At 47.6% G+C, this 14,032-nt stretch overlaps 2 protein-coding genes and 1 long non-coding RNA gene across 7 annotated transcripts in view; 1 reads left to right on the forward strand and 2 right to left on the reverse strand.

The window, feature by feature from the left end:
- The window catches only part of crppa (CDP-L-ribitol pyrophosphorylase A), a 50,300-nt gene extending 49,789 nt beyond the window's left edge, over positions 1 to 511 (reverse strand). For all 4 annotated transcript variants that reach the window (XM_040118953.1, XM_040118954.1, XM_040118955.1 and 1 more), the window contains exon 1: positions 129 to 511. In XM_040118953.1, coding sequence (XP_039974887.1) covers positions 129 to 358 — 230 coding nt within the window. In that variant the 5' untranslated portion in view covers positions 359 to 511. The remainder of the gene's footprint in view (positions 1 to 128) is intronic.
- On the forward strand, positions 446 to 14,032 carry LOC120784835. Of its 2 annotated transcripts, none has more exons than XR_005706505.1 (3): positions 446 to 563; positions 11,589 to 11,824; positions 13,754 to 14,032. It is a non-coding gene; the product is annotated as an uncharacterized LOC120784835 (long non-coding RNA). The 2 variants fall into 2 exon arrangements; XR_005706504.1 differs by lacking the exon at positions 13,754 to 14,032 and adding an exon at positions 11,941 to 12,036.
- sostdc1a (sclerostin domain containing 1a) lies at positions 1,657 to 4,766 on the reverse strand. The gene is made up of 2 exons (XM_040118961.1): positions 4,480 to 4,766; positions 1,657 to 2,731 (listed from the first exon to the last, which is right to left on the reverse strand). Exons 1-2 carry the CDS (start codon positions 4,682 to 4,684, stop codon positions 2,286 to 2,288), a joined length of 651 nt encoding a protein of 216 aa, XP_039974895.1. The 5' UTR covers positions 4,685 to 4,766; the 3' UTR covers positions 1,657 to 2,285.

Genomic DNA, 14,032 nt, shown 5'->3' on the forward strand with positions numbered 1-14,032 from the left:
GAGGAGGCGGAAGTCCCGACCGCGGCTTTGCCCCCATCTCCTCCTCCTGTCACTCCACCTGTACCCGGGTACATTCACAAGCAGGCACCGTGACTTCTCTCGCTCATCCCGTTTCGAGCTTTTCCTACCTCTCGAAAGCCCGGATAGTGTAGCTTATGAGCGGTCTACCCAGGAACGAGCAGAACTGCTTTGGTGTCTGCAGTCCGGTCCTCTCTCCGGTGCCGCCGGCCGGCAGAACCACGGACACCGGGAAGTCCACGCTGCGCCCCGGCGACGGGCGTTCGCTCTGCCCGGCCTCGCCGGCCGGGAAAATCCCCGGGTGAGCGGGCCTGTCCGGGTCACATTTATCGCCCTCCATATTGATATTATTTATCTCCGTCAAGTCATGGCTGTGAGTGGGGGGCAGGGTGATTGGGGGGTTGGGGTGGGGTGTCAAGGTAGATCGTTCCCAAAACCGTCCATACCCAGCTCATGGGCGGGGTGGGATAACAGCGGCAACGTGGATCGAGACTTGGGGGGGGGGCACCGCTGTCGAGCCGAAGGAGCTAGACGCCGTACTTCCGGTGAGTGCTTTCAAAATAATAAGAGGGACGAAGCAGAAATCAAAATCCACCATGAGCTAGCTAAAGAAACACAAGCTGGGGCTAAATAAATGTAGTTGTTCTTAAGTACCAAAAGCAATATTATTGTAACGGCGGGTGGTGCAAGTGTGACATTGGAAAAAAAAAAAAGTACTTTGACAAGAATCTCAGCTCAGTCGATCAAATGCAACTTCGTTCAGCCACTTCATTCACGGAAGCAGACTCGCGTGTTTGAAGCTCTAGAAAACTTTTCTTTCTGTTTTTGTTTTCGCGTAAAACGGTACAATGTTTGCCTCTGAAATGCAGCAAGCCAAAAGCGGGGAGTCTCTGTGACTGGAACCAGTTCCTCAAACTTTATCGGCCCCTAAATGGAAAATGTAACGTCTATGTGCCTTTCTGACTGCTGAAAAGTGCACTGCAGAATAAAATCTGTGCTGAATCATACAGTAGGGGTGTGTGTGTGTGTGTGTGTGTGTGTGTGTGTGTGTGTGTGTTTGGAGGGGGGGGGGGGGGGCACTCCTGCAGTCTCTCAGCATTACTTTACACCCAGTTCGGTTTTAATTCCGATTTTCAACCTCGTTTGTGGAGAGCTAAAATGTTCGATTTCCGGTCAAATTCAAGTCGGGTCCCCAAACTTGACGCGTCGTCGCTCGAGCATCGGCGGCGAGCCCCCGGGGCCAAGAGTCTCGCGTGATTTCAGTCTCCTACTGCAGGAAGTGGCCTGTACTAGCAAGTCTCGCGGGATGTCACCACTGCGTTCTGCCCTTTGAAATAGAAAACTCTTATTTGCAGTTAAAAAAAAAAAAAAAAACCACGCTTTTAATTCGTGTGCCATTAATGATCCGGAAATGATGGCGTGATTCTGTCATTTTCTAGAAATCATTTCACTGGTAAGGAACATTTTCTCTACAAACTTCCTCCGTACGTTTATACCGTCTATTTATAGACATCCCGGGTGCGTTGGACTACAATGTTGGCCCCCTTTTTTTTTTTTTCCGGTTTTAATGTCACCCCCCCCTCCCGCAGCGCGAACGCTGTCACACCTTGTCAAGTCTCCACTGACGCCAACGCGTGATTTTAAAAAGGGGTATTTATTTCATATAAAGTTATTACAAGAATGAATGATGAAGAAGCTTTTCCAGACTCCAACCGCACCGATGCCACTTAAGCAGAACCCATCATGTTATATGTCGCCACAGAAAATATATTACATCATACATCATAAATCTTACATGGTAAAATTTTATACACATGGCCATACTTCAAAAGACAAGTAAGAATTTGATATATTTACAGGTATTTACACGAGATTTTTTTTGAGTTGTTTGGTGTTGGGTACTGGTGTTGGTGCCTAGACAGGCAGGTCTCCCTCCGTGTATAAAATGAATATAGGAACACATGCACATGGCTACATCTGGGACAATGCGGGTTGGCTCGGGGCTCCAGAACGCTCTGCAGACTGTACGCCCCGGGTCTGTTCCCATTATCTTCAACCACGCCGATTAAAATGTCAAGGAAAGTCCTTAGTGTGCCCTCCTGGAGTTCTCCATCATGGTGAGGAACCAGCTTCACATGAATCGAGTCCCGGTCACATTGAGAGATAATCCGCAACCGCAAGCTCTGGATGGCGTGTCTCAATATGACCGTGACGAAACTCCTGTAGGTTTATGTGGATTCGGGGCGAGTCTGCGCGTCCGCCGGCTCTCAGGGTTCAGTCTCGTGCCAGTTCTCACTCAGCCGGTTCTTCCCCAGCCTCCTCTTGGTCTTGGACTTGTGCTTGTGCAGGAGCTGCGGCGGCGACACCGCCGGCTCCTCGAACTTGTTGCCCGACTCATTGTGCTGCCTCGAGTACCTCTTGCATCTGCAGGAGGTGACCACGGTGATTTTGTACGTTCTCGTGCTGCCGTCCTGGCACTGCAGCTGGATGCGCTGGGTGCGGGTTTTGTCGTTGACGCACCGCCAGTCCTGGTTGCTGCTCCGGCGACTCCAGAACTTCCTGCCATAGGCGCCGCCGATCCAGTTTTGAAGCATCTGAGCTGGGAGACACTCCCCAGCGCACACCAGCTCCTTGATGGGGTTGATGCTGGTGCAGTGGCCATCGGAGATGTACTTAGTGGATCTCAGCTCTCTGCATCCGATTTGGCTCCGTTCTGTGGAAAGACGCGATGAATGAGAATTGCGTGAAATAAATGTGCCGTTTTAGACAAATTAACAGGTTGGTTGTGTGAAAAAAATCGTGTTAGATAGGGCTGGAACTAACAGTTATTTTCATTATTGATTAATCTGCCAATTTCTCGATTAATCATTTTGTCTCAGTCAGCAAATAGTGAAACCAGCCCTTTATATTATCCCACTGTTGAGGTGACGTCTTCAGATGTCTTGTGTTGAACAAGTAAAAAAACCCCAAAGATATTCAGTCAACTATGACGCACGACAGAGAAAAGCAGCAAATCCTCACATTCGTGAAGCTGAAACAAGAGAACCTTTGGTATTTTTGATTTTTTTTTTTTAAATCCTAAAACAGTTGGCAATTTTTTTTTTTTTTTGCCCATTAATCAACTAATCGCTGCAGCTCTGATGATAGATTTAGATTCCTGAGAGATTTGATTCAGAATTTCTTCTTCAGCGCTGAGACAACGAAATTGCATGTAATCCACTCTATATGTCATAATTATATTGAAAGATAATACATGAGTGGATTACCGTCCATCCCTTTCCCCTTTACATCATATTATACTGGTTATGAGCCCCACCTCAGCCTCTGGCAAGTCCCTGGAACCCAGGGAGGGAGCACAACCGCGCCTCGACCTTTCTCCTTCAAAACGTTGAGGAATAATGACATTGTGAAAAAGAAAAAGAAAAAACAAACGTCTTTTCTTTCAGGTTAGCAGGGGATTTAACAGGAGGCTTACTTCTACAACTGTCAGCAGTATTCTGCTGCGGGCTACAAGCGCCTTCCCTCTGGGCCGCGTGGAGGGCTCCGAGCCACCACCACAGGTGTCCCTGTGCATCAGCTGCACCGACACCGGGTCGGAGCCCCCTAATCCCTACCCGGACAACGGCCCCGCCAGGTGCCTGTCGCCTCAGCTCGCTGTGCTGCTGGACAGGGAGGCGTGATCTCAGGAGCAGACGGATTACGCTCTGAGATGTGCCATGTTTTATTCCTGAAGTAACCCCATAATGTCTATGCCAGTTTACGGTGACCTCAGGTTACTTTACGGGATTTTATACGATTCTACACGTGCAGGATCTTTGTGGTCGAGGCTACTTTTTATAGACAGAAGCTGTGTGACATGTATGAAGTCTTTCTATGATAAGTGTAGTCTGTAATGTCTTCCAGTCATACAGAGATCTTGTGTAAACTGATTGAAATGACGGCGGGAGGAGCTCCATCATCTGGACTCCTCGGAACTTTCTCAGGAGCTTTGGGCTGCAGGCGCCCTTTAATGAACGAGGATGAAGAGACCAAGTGAAGAAGAGGGACAAGCAAATGTCCTAAATGGCGCGTGGAACATGTGCCATTTAGGACATTATAAATGGCACATTTGTAATTATAAACGGCACATGGAACATGGCGTTGGACCACGTGAATCCATTTCTAAAACCACAGATAGAAAGTATTCAAGCACCATGACTGTTTAACGTCATGCAAATACCCCGCGATTAAAAGTGACGCCAGACACTAAGAGGAACCAATTTCGGAGTCAAGGGCTCTGCAGCAGAGACAGAACTGGATCCTAATAAAGCGCCTAAAAGCACGGAAACGTCGCTGCAAGCTCGTCCCGCAGGACCACGCACAAGTTACAGTCCCTGCAAAAAGTACCCCGAAAGCATCGGGTCGGAGCTGCAGAGCATCCTCCGGTCCTCCGCGGCGGGACGCTCCCTCTCCCCCACTCACCGCCTCTGTCGTTCCCCGCGCCGCCCACTCCTCTCCCGCCGGTGCGCGCGCGGTTCAGGGACACGTTGCTCTGGACCTCCGGCACCGGCGCGCTCGCGTGCGAGGACAGCAGCTCCGTGGCGTCGTTCTTGAAGGCCTGGCAACTCCTCAGGAGGATGCAAAGTAGGACCACGGAATGGCACGAGTCGTGCGCGCTCAGGTGCATGGTTGCGCAGCGGCTGGAGACGGGAAGGTGAGCCCGACTCGACGCGGGCCGAATGCTGGACGGACTGCGCGGGAGTCTCCGCGGCCCCGCTGCTTTTATACGGCCGGTCCGCCTCTCGCTTTGGCAGCTGCTCAGGTGCGTCTCTGTCGGGAGGCTCTGATTGGTGCACGCTCATACTATAAACCCGCCCCGTGCTTTTATTTTGGAGAGTTCAACTTGAACCTGGATGCTGAACAGGATGCCTCTATCCATGATGATGATGATGATGATGATGATGATGATGAGATTGAGTGGCTGATAATTGGCCTCTGGTTCGGCTGCTTTCTTTAAAATCACATTAACAAGTGTTTGTTTGGTTTTTTTTGGTTTGGTTTAGTTTATTGACAATACTAATTTATCTATAAAACAAGACTTAATGACCATCAGGGATGAAATGACACCGTAAAGAATTCTTTCAGTCGCTGTCCCTGCTGTTTGCACAGTCCACCAGCTTTTATCGTGGCGACGACAGGCCTTCAATGTGTGACTTCGAGATAGATTCGGAAATAGCGACCGTAAACTAGAACTCAGTCGCTGGTGACATTTTTTTCGGGAGGCGAGATAAGGCTATAAATCACCTAACACAGAATTCCTCGAGACGCGTCTCATCAACTTCCACTGCAGAAGTTGATGGAAGACGTCCTGATTAGATCCCAGCTCAGCTTTCCTTTTCGGTTTCCTTCGAAATGGGCCCCACACATCCTGTCTTGACGCTCCGCAAAACATTTTTCCCAGCTGGAAGGAAACTGAATAAAAATCTTTGCTCAACAATAACAACAGAAAAAAAAAAAAAACAGGATCTAGATCTAGCCAGACCCTTCGGTTGAACGCCAGCCTCCAATACCGTCCTACACGTGGCGGCTGGTTTGTGGAGCTCTGTACACTGCACCTCACGGCATTTGCATCTTCCTGCAGCGACCTGTGCACTTGGCTGTAGCCTACGGATTTCGCATGCAGTGACGTAAACGCGTGGCGTCCACTGTGAAGCAGAGGCAAACTTTGCTTCTGGGTGAAAACTCTGTATCTCCGGGTGGGGAGGAGGTGAGGCCGATGGAAATGGAAAGTTTTCCCCAACTAACATTTTTTTTTTTTTAACCTGATGGTGGCTCTAGAGGAAAAGTCAGGGGCCCACCTAAGTCAGTAGCATTCAAGCCCCCCCGGGGAACAAAACCTCATGGCAAACTGTACGGGAGCAGTTGCTGAGATACCTCGGGTCTGCTCGGCGTGAGCGTTGCTAAAAAAGGAGGGATGTTTGCAGCCCGGCTCCACATTTCCAGATGAAATATGGATGTAAATGTTTAATTCTCCGTCAGTTAAGACTCGTGTGCGAAATCCAAACTGTACCTCAGACAGCGTGGAGAAGCGGGCGCCCAGTCTGGAGCGCACTGCACCGCTTTCATTGTGTACGTGGCAAGGAGTTTGCCCCCGATATTCCCCAAGGACCTGCCCGCACTCGGGCAGAATGCCGAAAAAACGACTCGGCATTCAGAGCTTGTTCGTTTGAACGTCGCCAGGTGACAGATGCAGAAAAAGCCTGCACAGTCTGACATCTGTCGTGTCGCCCGGCGTCCCAGACCCCGACTCCGGTCCACAGCTGCTCGTTTTCTCACCGCCGCCCTCTCCTCTATAGCATTAATCACGCACGTGTAGAGGGCTGACGATTTCGGAAACCGACTCCCGTCTCACACACCTGTGCCGTTCCTGGAGTTGGATGCGCTCCATGTTGCGACTTGCCTCTCTCAGGCACACGTTTAATTCAGGAATGAAAGCCGATACGGTCTGTGCATAATTTGCTGTCTGTCTATGTCATCCTGCCTCGGCCTACCTCTCAGCCCCTGTCAGCTGCACGTCTCACGATTCGAGTGCCCAGACTAACTGGAGTCTTTGTGTGTCCGCTGTACAAAACAAGGGGGAGATATGATTACTTTTGTGGGGAACATTCAATCCGGGCTTGTCTTACTGATCTGAAAAGAGGCGTCGTGCAGAGACACTAATTGTCGCTCGTGTGAATGAAAGCTGATACGCGGATCTCTCGTCTGTTTTATTATCACACACGCACTCGCACAGCGCTGTGGTCCCTTCTCAGGACGGAGAATGGAGTAGGCCCGAGGTTGAGTCATTCCCCTACTGAGTGAAAGGTTGTCGCTCAAGGAAATACTCGCGTTCGGCAACACCACAGGGTCGAAACTGTAGTAAACAGAGAGAAGGGGTTTAGGAAAAAGTACACAAACACGCGCTAAATTTACTCAAGTGAAGTAAAGCAGAGTTTGGTTTTGTGGTTGAAAATGTCTCCAATTTGGGTTATTTTCTGGATTGGTAGAATTTAGGAATGAGGGAACTAAGAAAATAAAGAAAATTGAATAACAGAAGGAAGGAGAGAGAGAAAGTTTAAGAAAAAGGGGGGAAAGAAAGAATGAAATAAACAGAGAAAGGGAGAACATGAATGAAAAGAGGGAATAAATATTAAATGAAAGGAGGAGGTGGGAAAGACAGGAAAGAAAGAAAAGAAGACAGTTAGGTTAGAAGAAAAGGAGGACATAAAGAAGGAAAAGAAGGAAAAAGAGAAAGAAAGGATGTTGGGAGGGTCAGAAGAAAGGGGGGGAAGAAAGAAGGAAATAAGTGTGGAAAGATGAGAGACAAAGAATGACGGAGCTGATGAGGGGACAGAAGAGAGGAAATGAAGAAAGATCAATTAGAGATGCAGAATATGGCCAAAACTATGAGGACGGACACACACACACACACACACACACACACACACACACACACACACACACACACACACACACACACCTGTTTACTCTTGGCCTATTTTCTTCCAGTTCCCTTGGTTCAAATGAAGTTAGTTCTTAATGCAACAGCATAGCCGGACATTTTACACAATAGTGTTCCTCCGACTTTCTGGCAACAATTTGACCCCTTCCTGTTTTAACATGGCAAACCCAGGTCCATAGAGAAGCGGTTTGCCCGGTTTGCTGCGGGGGAACTGGACCGGCCCGCACGGAGCCCCGACCTCACGTGGGATGATCTGCTCCTGTGTCTGAACGGGAGCGAATCGCTGCAGCCGGGTTCAGCCCGCTGGGGAAGACTTCGGAGAGGGGGAGGGGAGGCTGTCACAGCAGCACAGCAATGCCCACGGTTCAACTATCACACACAGGAATGACCTGTGATTACTTTTAGAGCCCTGCGTGGTCAGGCACCTGTCCACGGTAGAGACCTACTACAGCCTCATGTCGCCAGGAGGTCTCCAGAGTCCCCTGATCAGGGTTTATTGGTTGTTCCTTGCTCCAGACCTGAAACTAAAGGAGCCTTGCCTTTGAAATGGCAGCTTCCTAATGCTGGACCTCGCTCCGGTTGGAACCGGGATCTGTGGACACTCTGGATACCTTTAAAGAGCGGCTCCAGACCCATCCAACTAAACTTTGAGCGCTGTTCTTTTCATCTCCTTTCATCTCTGTTCATTTTTATACCGTGTCTCTATTTGCTTTGTCTTTTTGATTTATCTGTGTTAGTGAAGCACTTTACTTTTTGCGGTGCATTTTTAAAATGCGCTCACCTCACATCCAATGAAAACTCTCCCTTCGCTAAGCCCCACCCCTCTACTTACTGTGCACCTATCACGCTTTCATCTCTAGCACAGCAGTTATGCAGTTTACTATGATAACTGAATCCATAGTAATTTTTTAAATGACGGGTCCATGGTCTCAGCATCCTCACCGGCTGTCGATCCAAGCAGAAGATGAAGCAGCGGCACTGATCTCGGGTCGTAGAGCAGCGCTAGTTGATCCTATGAATTCCAATAAGGAGCATTCGACATCCGACCGTTATTTCCTTCTAACGTAACCCCGCGGGGCTGCTTAGCGTAGATACTTTTTTTGTATTTCCCCATGGTGCATGTTTCGCTTTTAACCTAGGAAGAGAAAGGACTTCGAGGATGAGGAGGAACCGATGCGACGCCATGTCGGGTAACGTTTAGCTGGAGCGTGAACCCCCCCCCCAAAAAAAAGAGCGGGACAGAACATGAGAGCTCTGTTCAGCATTAGCCCGAACTCTAATCGCATCCAACACTGGCCACTTTTGTGAGGAACCTGCACACAGGGGCCTAGTTAATGGTATCTAGCATTGGAAGGTCCCTCGGTTGCTGCCGTGTGCAGTAAGCCAGTTAGCTGCACATGCTAACGACTGCAGCTTACATTGAAGCAGACAAAGGAACTGTTTAATCCATTTCTTTACACTCTCACTCTTTTGGCTTCGTAGAGAAAAAGAAAAAAAACAAAGACATCACGCTCCAAACTTTTAAAATACAGAGTGAATGTAGAGTAATAGAAATACTGGAGTACCAGAGCTTTAAAACTGATCTTGCCTGAATGCAACCCCCCCCGATTCTGGTTCGAAACATCTCCTCAGCAGGTGAACCCAGTCTGTCATTCACCTTCACACTCGGCCTCTGTTATTGTTTCCTCTGGCTTTTGTTTTTCCTCAACACAGCGACACCAGAGGCAAAGTTCACTCCACTTCCGAGAGCAAATAAGAGGGAGAACGCGGCCGGCTCTTCTCAGGGGACTGTTTACACTCCGACGCCCCTCTGAGCTTCTTCTGAGACCGAATGAATGCCGGGGAGTGAACATGATAGGCGCCGGCTTTTTTCAGCTTTTCGCTATGTAAAGAAACAGGACGCCGAGAGCCGACTCCCGCTCTGTGCGCGCCGAGGCTCGGCGGCAGGAATTTGGTTGTTGCACCCAACCCTCACGGGATATGAAAGGCGGATGGGTCAACAGCATGTTGGTAAGCAGCGTGGGCTGGGGGGGGCAGAAGGTATGCACTAACACCTGGAACAAAGCCAAGACAGAAAGTTTGGAAAAGATACCAACAGGAGACTCAATCACTTTTTTTATTCCCTGAGATTGATCCTAGACCCTTTACTAGAGTAAGAGTACAAAGCTATTAGCAACAAAATGTATTTGAAGTATTGGAATAAAAGTACAGGTTTGGTCCCTCTGACAGATATATTATTACATTCGACATCAGTACATGATTAATACTGAAGCATCAGTGTGTAGCAGCATGCCACTGTTGCAGCTGGTTTGATATACTTCATATTCAGTTTGAAATACTGGGAGGCGTCGTGAGATGAATAATGAGGCAGGGAAGGAGAAAAAACAGAGTCCCGATACACAGATCTGTTTTGGGTTTTTGCACTTTCGCTCCAGTCTTTGATTTTTGGTGAGATATGCATTTGAACATTTACTGAAATGAAACCATGTGAGAAGTTTGGAGGGAAAAAAAAAAAATCAGTGTTTGGAGGAGCTGTTAACAACTCAGACATCTGAGATGTGACGCCGACCACACGCGGCATTTTGTAAGACCTCAGAAGCCGGAGAGGTTGGAAACCACTGGTTTAATCTTTCAAAAGGTGCCCTGTTGCTACATAGCTAACGTTAGCAATACCAGCTGTTTACTTACCAGTCAAGAAGAAAGTTTGCGAGTTCAAATCATGTAGACCCAAATGATTTGGAGTAAACCTGGGGCTTTAGGGGCCCCTCGGGTCTGAGGCCTCTGGGCAGCTGCCTGCTCTGCCCGGTAGGTAATCCAGCCTGGAGTAAAACCATTCCTGGTTCTTTCAAGTGCTTCGTTTAATATATCAGTCAATTGCAAACGTATTCGGTACTTGTGAGCATATTTACGAACACACTTACAGCACAGCTGACAAAATAATCTCAACTCAAAGTTCACTCACCAGCTTTTTCCTGAGCTTTCAGCCACACCCCAAGGTCTTCATCAGCAAACGGAACTGGCTCGGGCGGTGTCATCGTGTCACTGGAGGTCCAGCTGAAATGAAACTGCAAGCTGGCTCGTCTGCCACGGCATACGCATCTGCTGCGTAAACCACACGTCCTGTGTTCTTCGAGAAAAAAAAAATCACAAACCGAAAGGGGGACGTTTATGTTCGATAGTTTTTGGTTTCGTGGCGGCGCCCCGTCCTTGCATTCATTCGTCGGGATACCGTTGGTCCTCCGTCCGTGTACTGGAGCGCTGTCTGCCAGCTGTTGTCGATCGAACACAGATACCAGCACGTCCATCCACCCCGCGGAGAGGAAAAGGAGCATTTCTGATATTTCAACAAATACCCTTTTCCCTTCCTTTTAATAATAATAAAAAACCCTTTAATGATACATTTATTTTTTTATTATTCTTATTGACTTGAAAAAAGGACTACATGTGGTTTTAATTGGATTTTCAGGTCGGAGGTCATTCACACTCAACACCAAAAACGTTTTGAACGGAGACAGTGGTTACAAACTCACTCCTCACACGACCTTGTTATCACATGACCAGCGTTTCTCACTTGAAATCACACGAGGACACCTGAACCGCCTCCGTTCGCTAATGAAGACCCGTCGCTAGAAAACGTCCAACAAAGAAAGTACGCGGACCTTGAGCTGAGGTCACTCCGTCACGCGTGCCGATTCAAAAGGTCATGGATGAACCACCGTGCTCAAATAAATACGGTATATTTGCAAATTTTACGAGCTCCTCCAGGAGGTTGGAGAGGTTTGTACACGGAGCAAAATCTATAAAACTCTAGATGTCATTGTGTTTTTTAAAGTTCCTGAAAAGCTGATATTTAGAACTCAGAGATACAAGAGTTTAAACTGACAGAAGTGATAGGTGAGGAGCATGAGCTGTTTGCAAGAGTCGGATGAGAGGATTTACTGTGTATTGCTCTCAGGTCTGTGCACTAGCACATATTGTGCTTCAGAACCAGGAGGAAATTAGCCTATCTTAGCATAAATAAAGGCAATATAGGCAGTTACAGCCCCCCCCCCGACAAACTGTTGTTGTTGTTGTTGTTGTTATCTTCCAGCTGCAGGGGCTGCAGGGACAATTTCTCAACGACGAGAAAATCCGCGGAGGCTGTCGTGTAAGAAATTTCCTGTTTGTGAAAGCAACTGTTTGGTTGCAATAAAAAGTGAAAGCTCTTGGACCCCCACTGCACCGTTGGTGTGAATCAACCTAAATAGACCTAAACTCAGCTGACCTCGCTTGCCTGTGAATCCTGGTGAAACACTACCCCCTGCTGGATGTCCGCCTTCCCTGCAGGTGAGCGACGCAACATGGATATCTCATCTCCAATCTGTACAAAGATGAGCGGAGAAGTGTATAATTGTTTGAAATGCTGAAGAATCTTTTTTTTTTTTGTTTGTTGTGATCTCAAGCACAACAGGAGTTTCCTGGTAACAGGTGTGGCTGGTCTGGAAATCCAAAGGGGATCATCTCAAACACTGACAACACTTCCAACCTCTGCAAAGGCACATGAATGTTACTGTCTGAGATCTTATGTTTTTCTTTCTTCTTAAAGAAAATAAAGTCTTCCTAAATAAAGTCCCTAAATACAGGACGTATAAAACGGCTTCTCTCCAGAAGCGTTGTGTAAGGAGGGACGCTGATGTTTGTCAGTTCAGCCTCGCAACAAAGTAAGACGTATTTTTTTCGGGAGGGGGTGCATTTAAAACAAATTTATTTTTCACTGCAGCTGCTGAGAGTCCCATGCTGATAGAGTAATTTCACATTTTGCTGGTCAGAGCCCTCACCAGTGCTCCTGACCAATCCAGATTTCACTTTCGGAGGAAGCTGTGGCTGGCTAACAACGAGGCGGGCCTCCGTAAAGCTTCGTGTACTCCAGCAGCAGGATGTGTTTTTGAAGTGCACATTGAGCGAAAGACTCATTTGTTTCAGTTCCGATTCTTTCAGATCGGCGAGCCCAGCTGCCGTTCCCTGAGCTGCTGCTTGACTGAACTTTACCTTCACAATAATAACAGCAGGTCTATTACAGGTGGATTTTTAATCCTCCTCTGACTGTAAAGATGATGTGAAAATGTGATGAATGTGTGAAGTTCTTGCCTCCTTGATCATGAAGACACCCTCGAGCAATATAATGGCTAAATTTTTTTTTTTTTTTTTACTGACCCGTGCTACAAGATAGCCTAAAATCTGAGGAGGGTTTTGAGTTTTTACAATTCGCTTTTCAGAATTTGCTCTGTTTAGGATTCACTTTTAGGAGGACGTATACTTTATGGGCGTCGCTGCAGACCCTGCTTGTTGTTTAGAGATTGATGGAGGACATAGACACTTAATGCTCATTGGACACAAAGACAGTGAAACTGCCCAGATGCAAAACAGTAGAGGACAGACTGTGTATCAGTGGTGCTTACGCAAAGCTCAAAGTACTCTTGAAAAAAAAAAAAAAAGAATATAACTACAGCTGTCAGATAAATATAGTGGAGTTATAATATTTCCCTCTGAAAAGTAGTGGAGTATAACCCAGCATAAAATGAAAACACCCAAATAAAGTACAAGTTCCTCAGAATTGTATGAAAAATTGTAGTAAATGTACGTAGATATTTTCCGCCTCTGTTGCATATCTCTCAGGTAGAAATTTGTGCAGGCAGATGAAAACCAGACGCTCGCTGGATAAATAAACCTTAGAAAAGACAGGAGAGATCCACGTCTGTCGGAACTTGTCCCCCGCCCTCTTTCATGCAGGCGCCCTAAATCATCCGACCTGCCTGCGACCTCTTTTTCCTCCACATCAGCCAGACGAGAGGACTGGAGGACACACACACACACACACACACACCGCACAAGCTCAGGGAGGATGCGGCAGCTCCAAACTGCCAGTGAGCGATGAAAACGCAGCCGGGGCAGGCCGGCCACAGACGTCATAGAAACGTCTCCGTTTCTGTTTCAAGGATCCAGCAAGTCCACTACGATTCACATCAACCTGTAGATGGCAAAATGTGACTGTTTGATTTCTTTTCTCTCTAAATTGAGGGCTTTTTTGGCAGCTTTTTTCCCCTCAAGCCCATCTCCCACGACCCTGGGTATCGCCACCATGTGATCCACTGCATGCCTTCTATCCAAGTCACAAACCTGTCACATGTCACTATTTGCAATTACAAAATCATTCTCATTGCCTCTTTATGGCCTTTGTTGCCATTTGCTGTTACATTTTGTCCTAACATTTTTCAGTAGTTTGGTCTCTTATCGCCGTTGTGGGTTCAGAGGTGAAGCCGGCTGAGAGGAGGAGGTCACTTCCGGATCGTCATCTCGTCCTCCAGTCTGTGGCCTTCGGCAAACGAGTAATATGGACCACAAGAAGAGAGGACAATGGTGGCTGGTTTCGCAGAAGTGTGCGTTTCTTATTTCCCCTGCAGACAGTTCGGTCATTACAAAATGCAAAGCAAAATGTCTCAGACTATTTCTGTGGTCTGCTCAAAATGGCGTGTTACAGATCCGTATATTCAAGCT

Source organism: Xiphias gladius, chromosome 22 (assembly GCF_016859285.1).
Source record: "Xiphias gladius isolate SHS-SW01 ecotype Sanya breed wild chromosome 22, ASM1685928v1, whole genome shotgun sequence".
Taxonomy (NCBI): Eukaryota; Metazoa; Chordata; class Actinopteri; order Istiophoriformes; family Xiphiidae; genus Xiphias; species Xiphias gladius.

What these genes read in the sequence shown, in the direction of transcription:
- sostdc1a (XM_040118961.1), bottom strand. Translation starts at nt 4,684, where the DNA reads ATGCACCTGAGCGCGCACGACTCGTGCCATTCCGTGGTCCTACTTTGC. An exon ending in CGCGGGGAACGACAGAGGCG is followed by an intron (nt 2,732 to 4,479) that starts GTGAGTGGGGGA and finishes GTCTTTCCACAG; the next exon opens with AACGGAGCCAAATCGGATGC.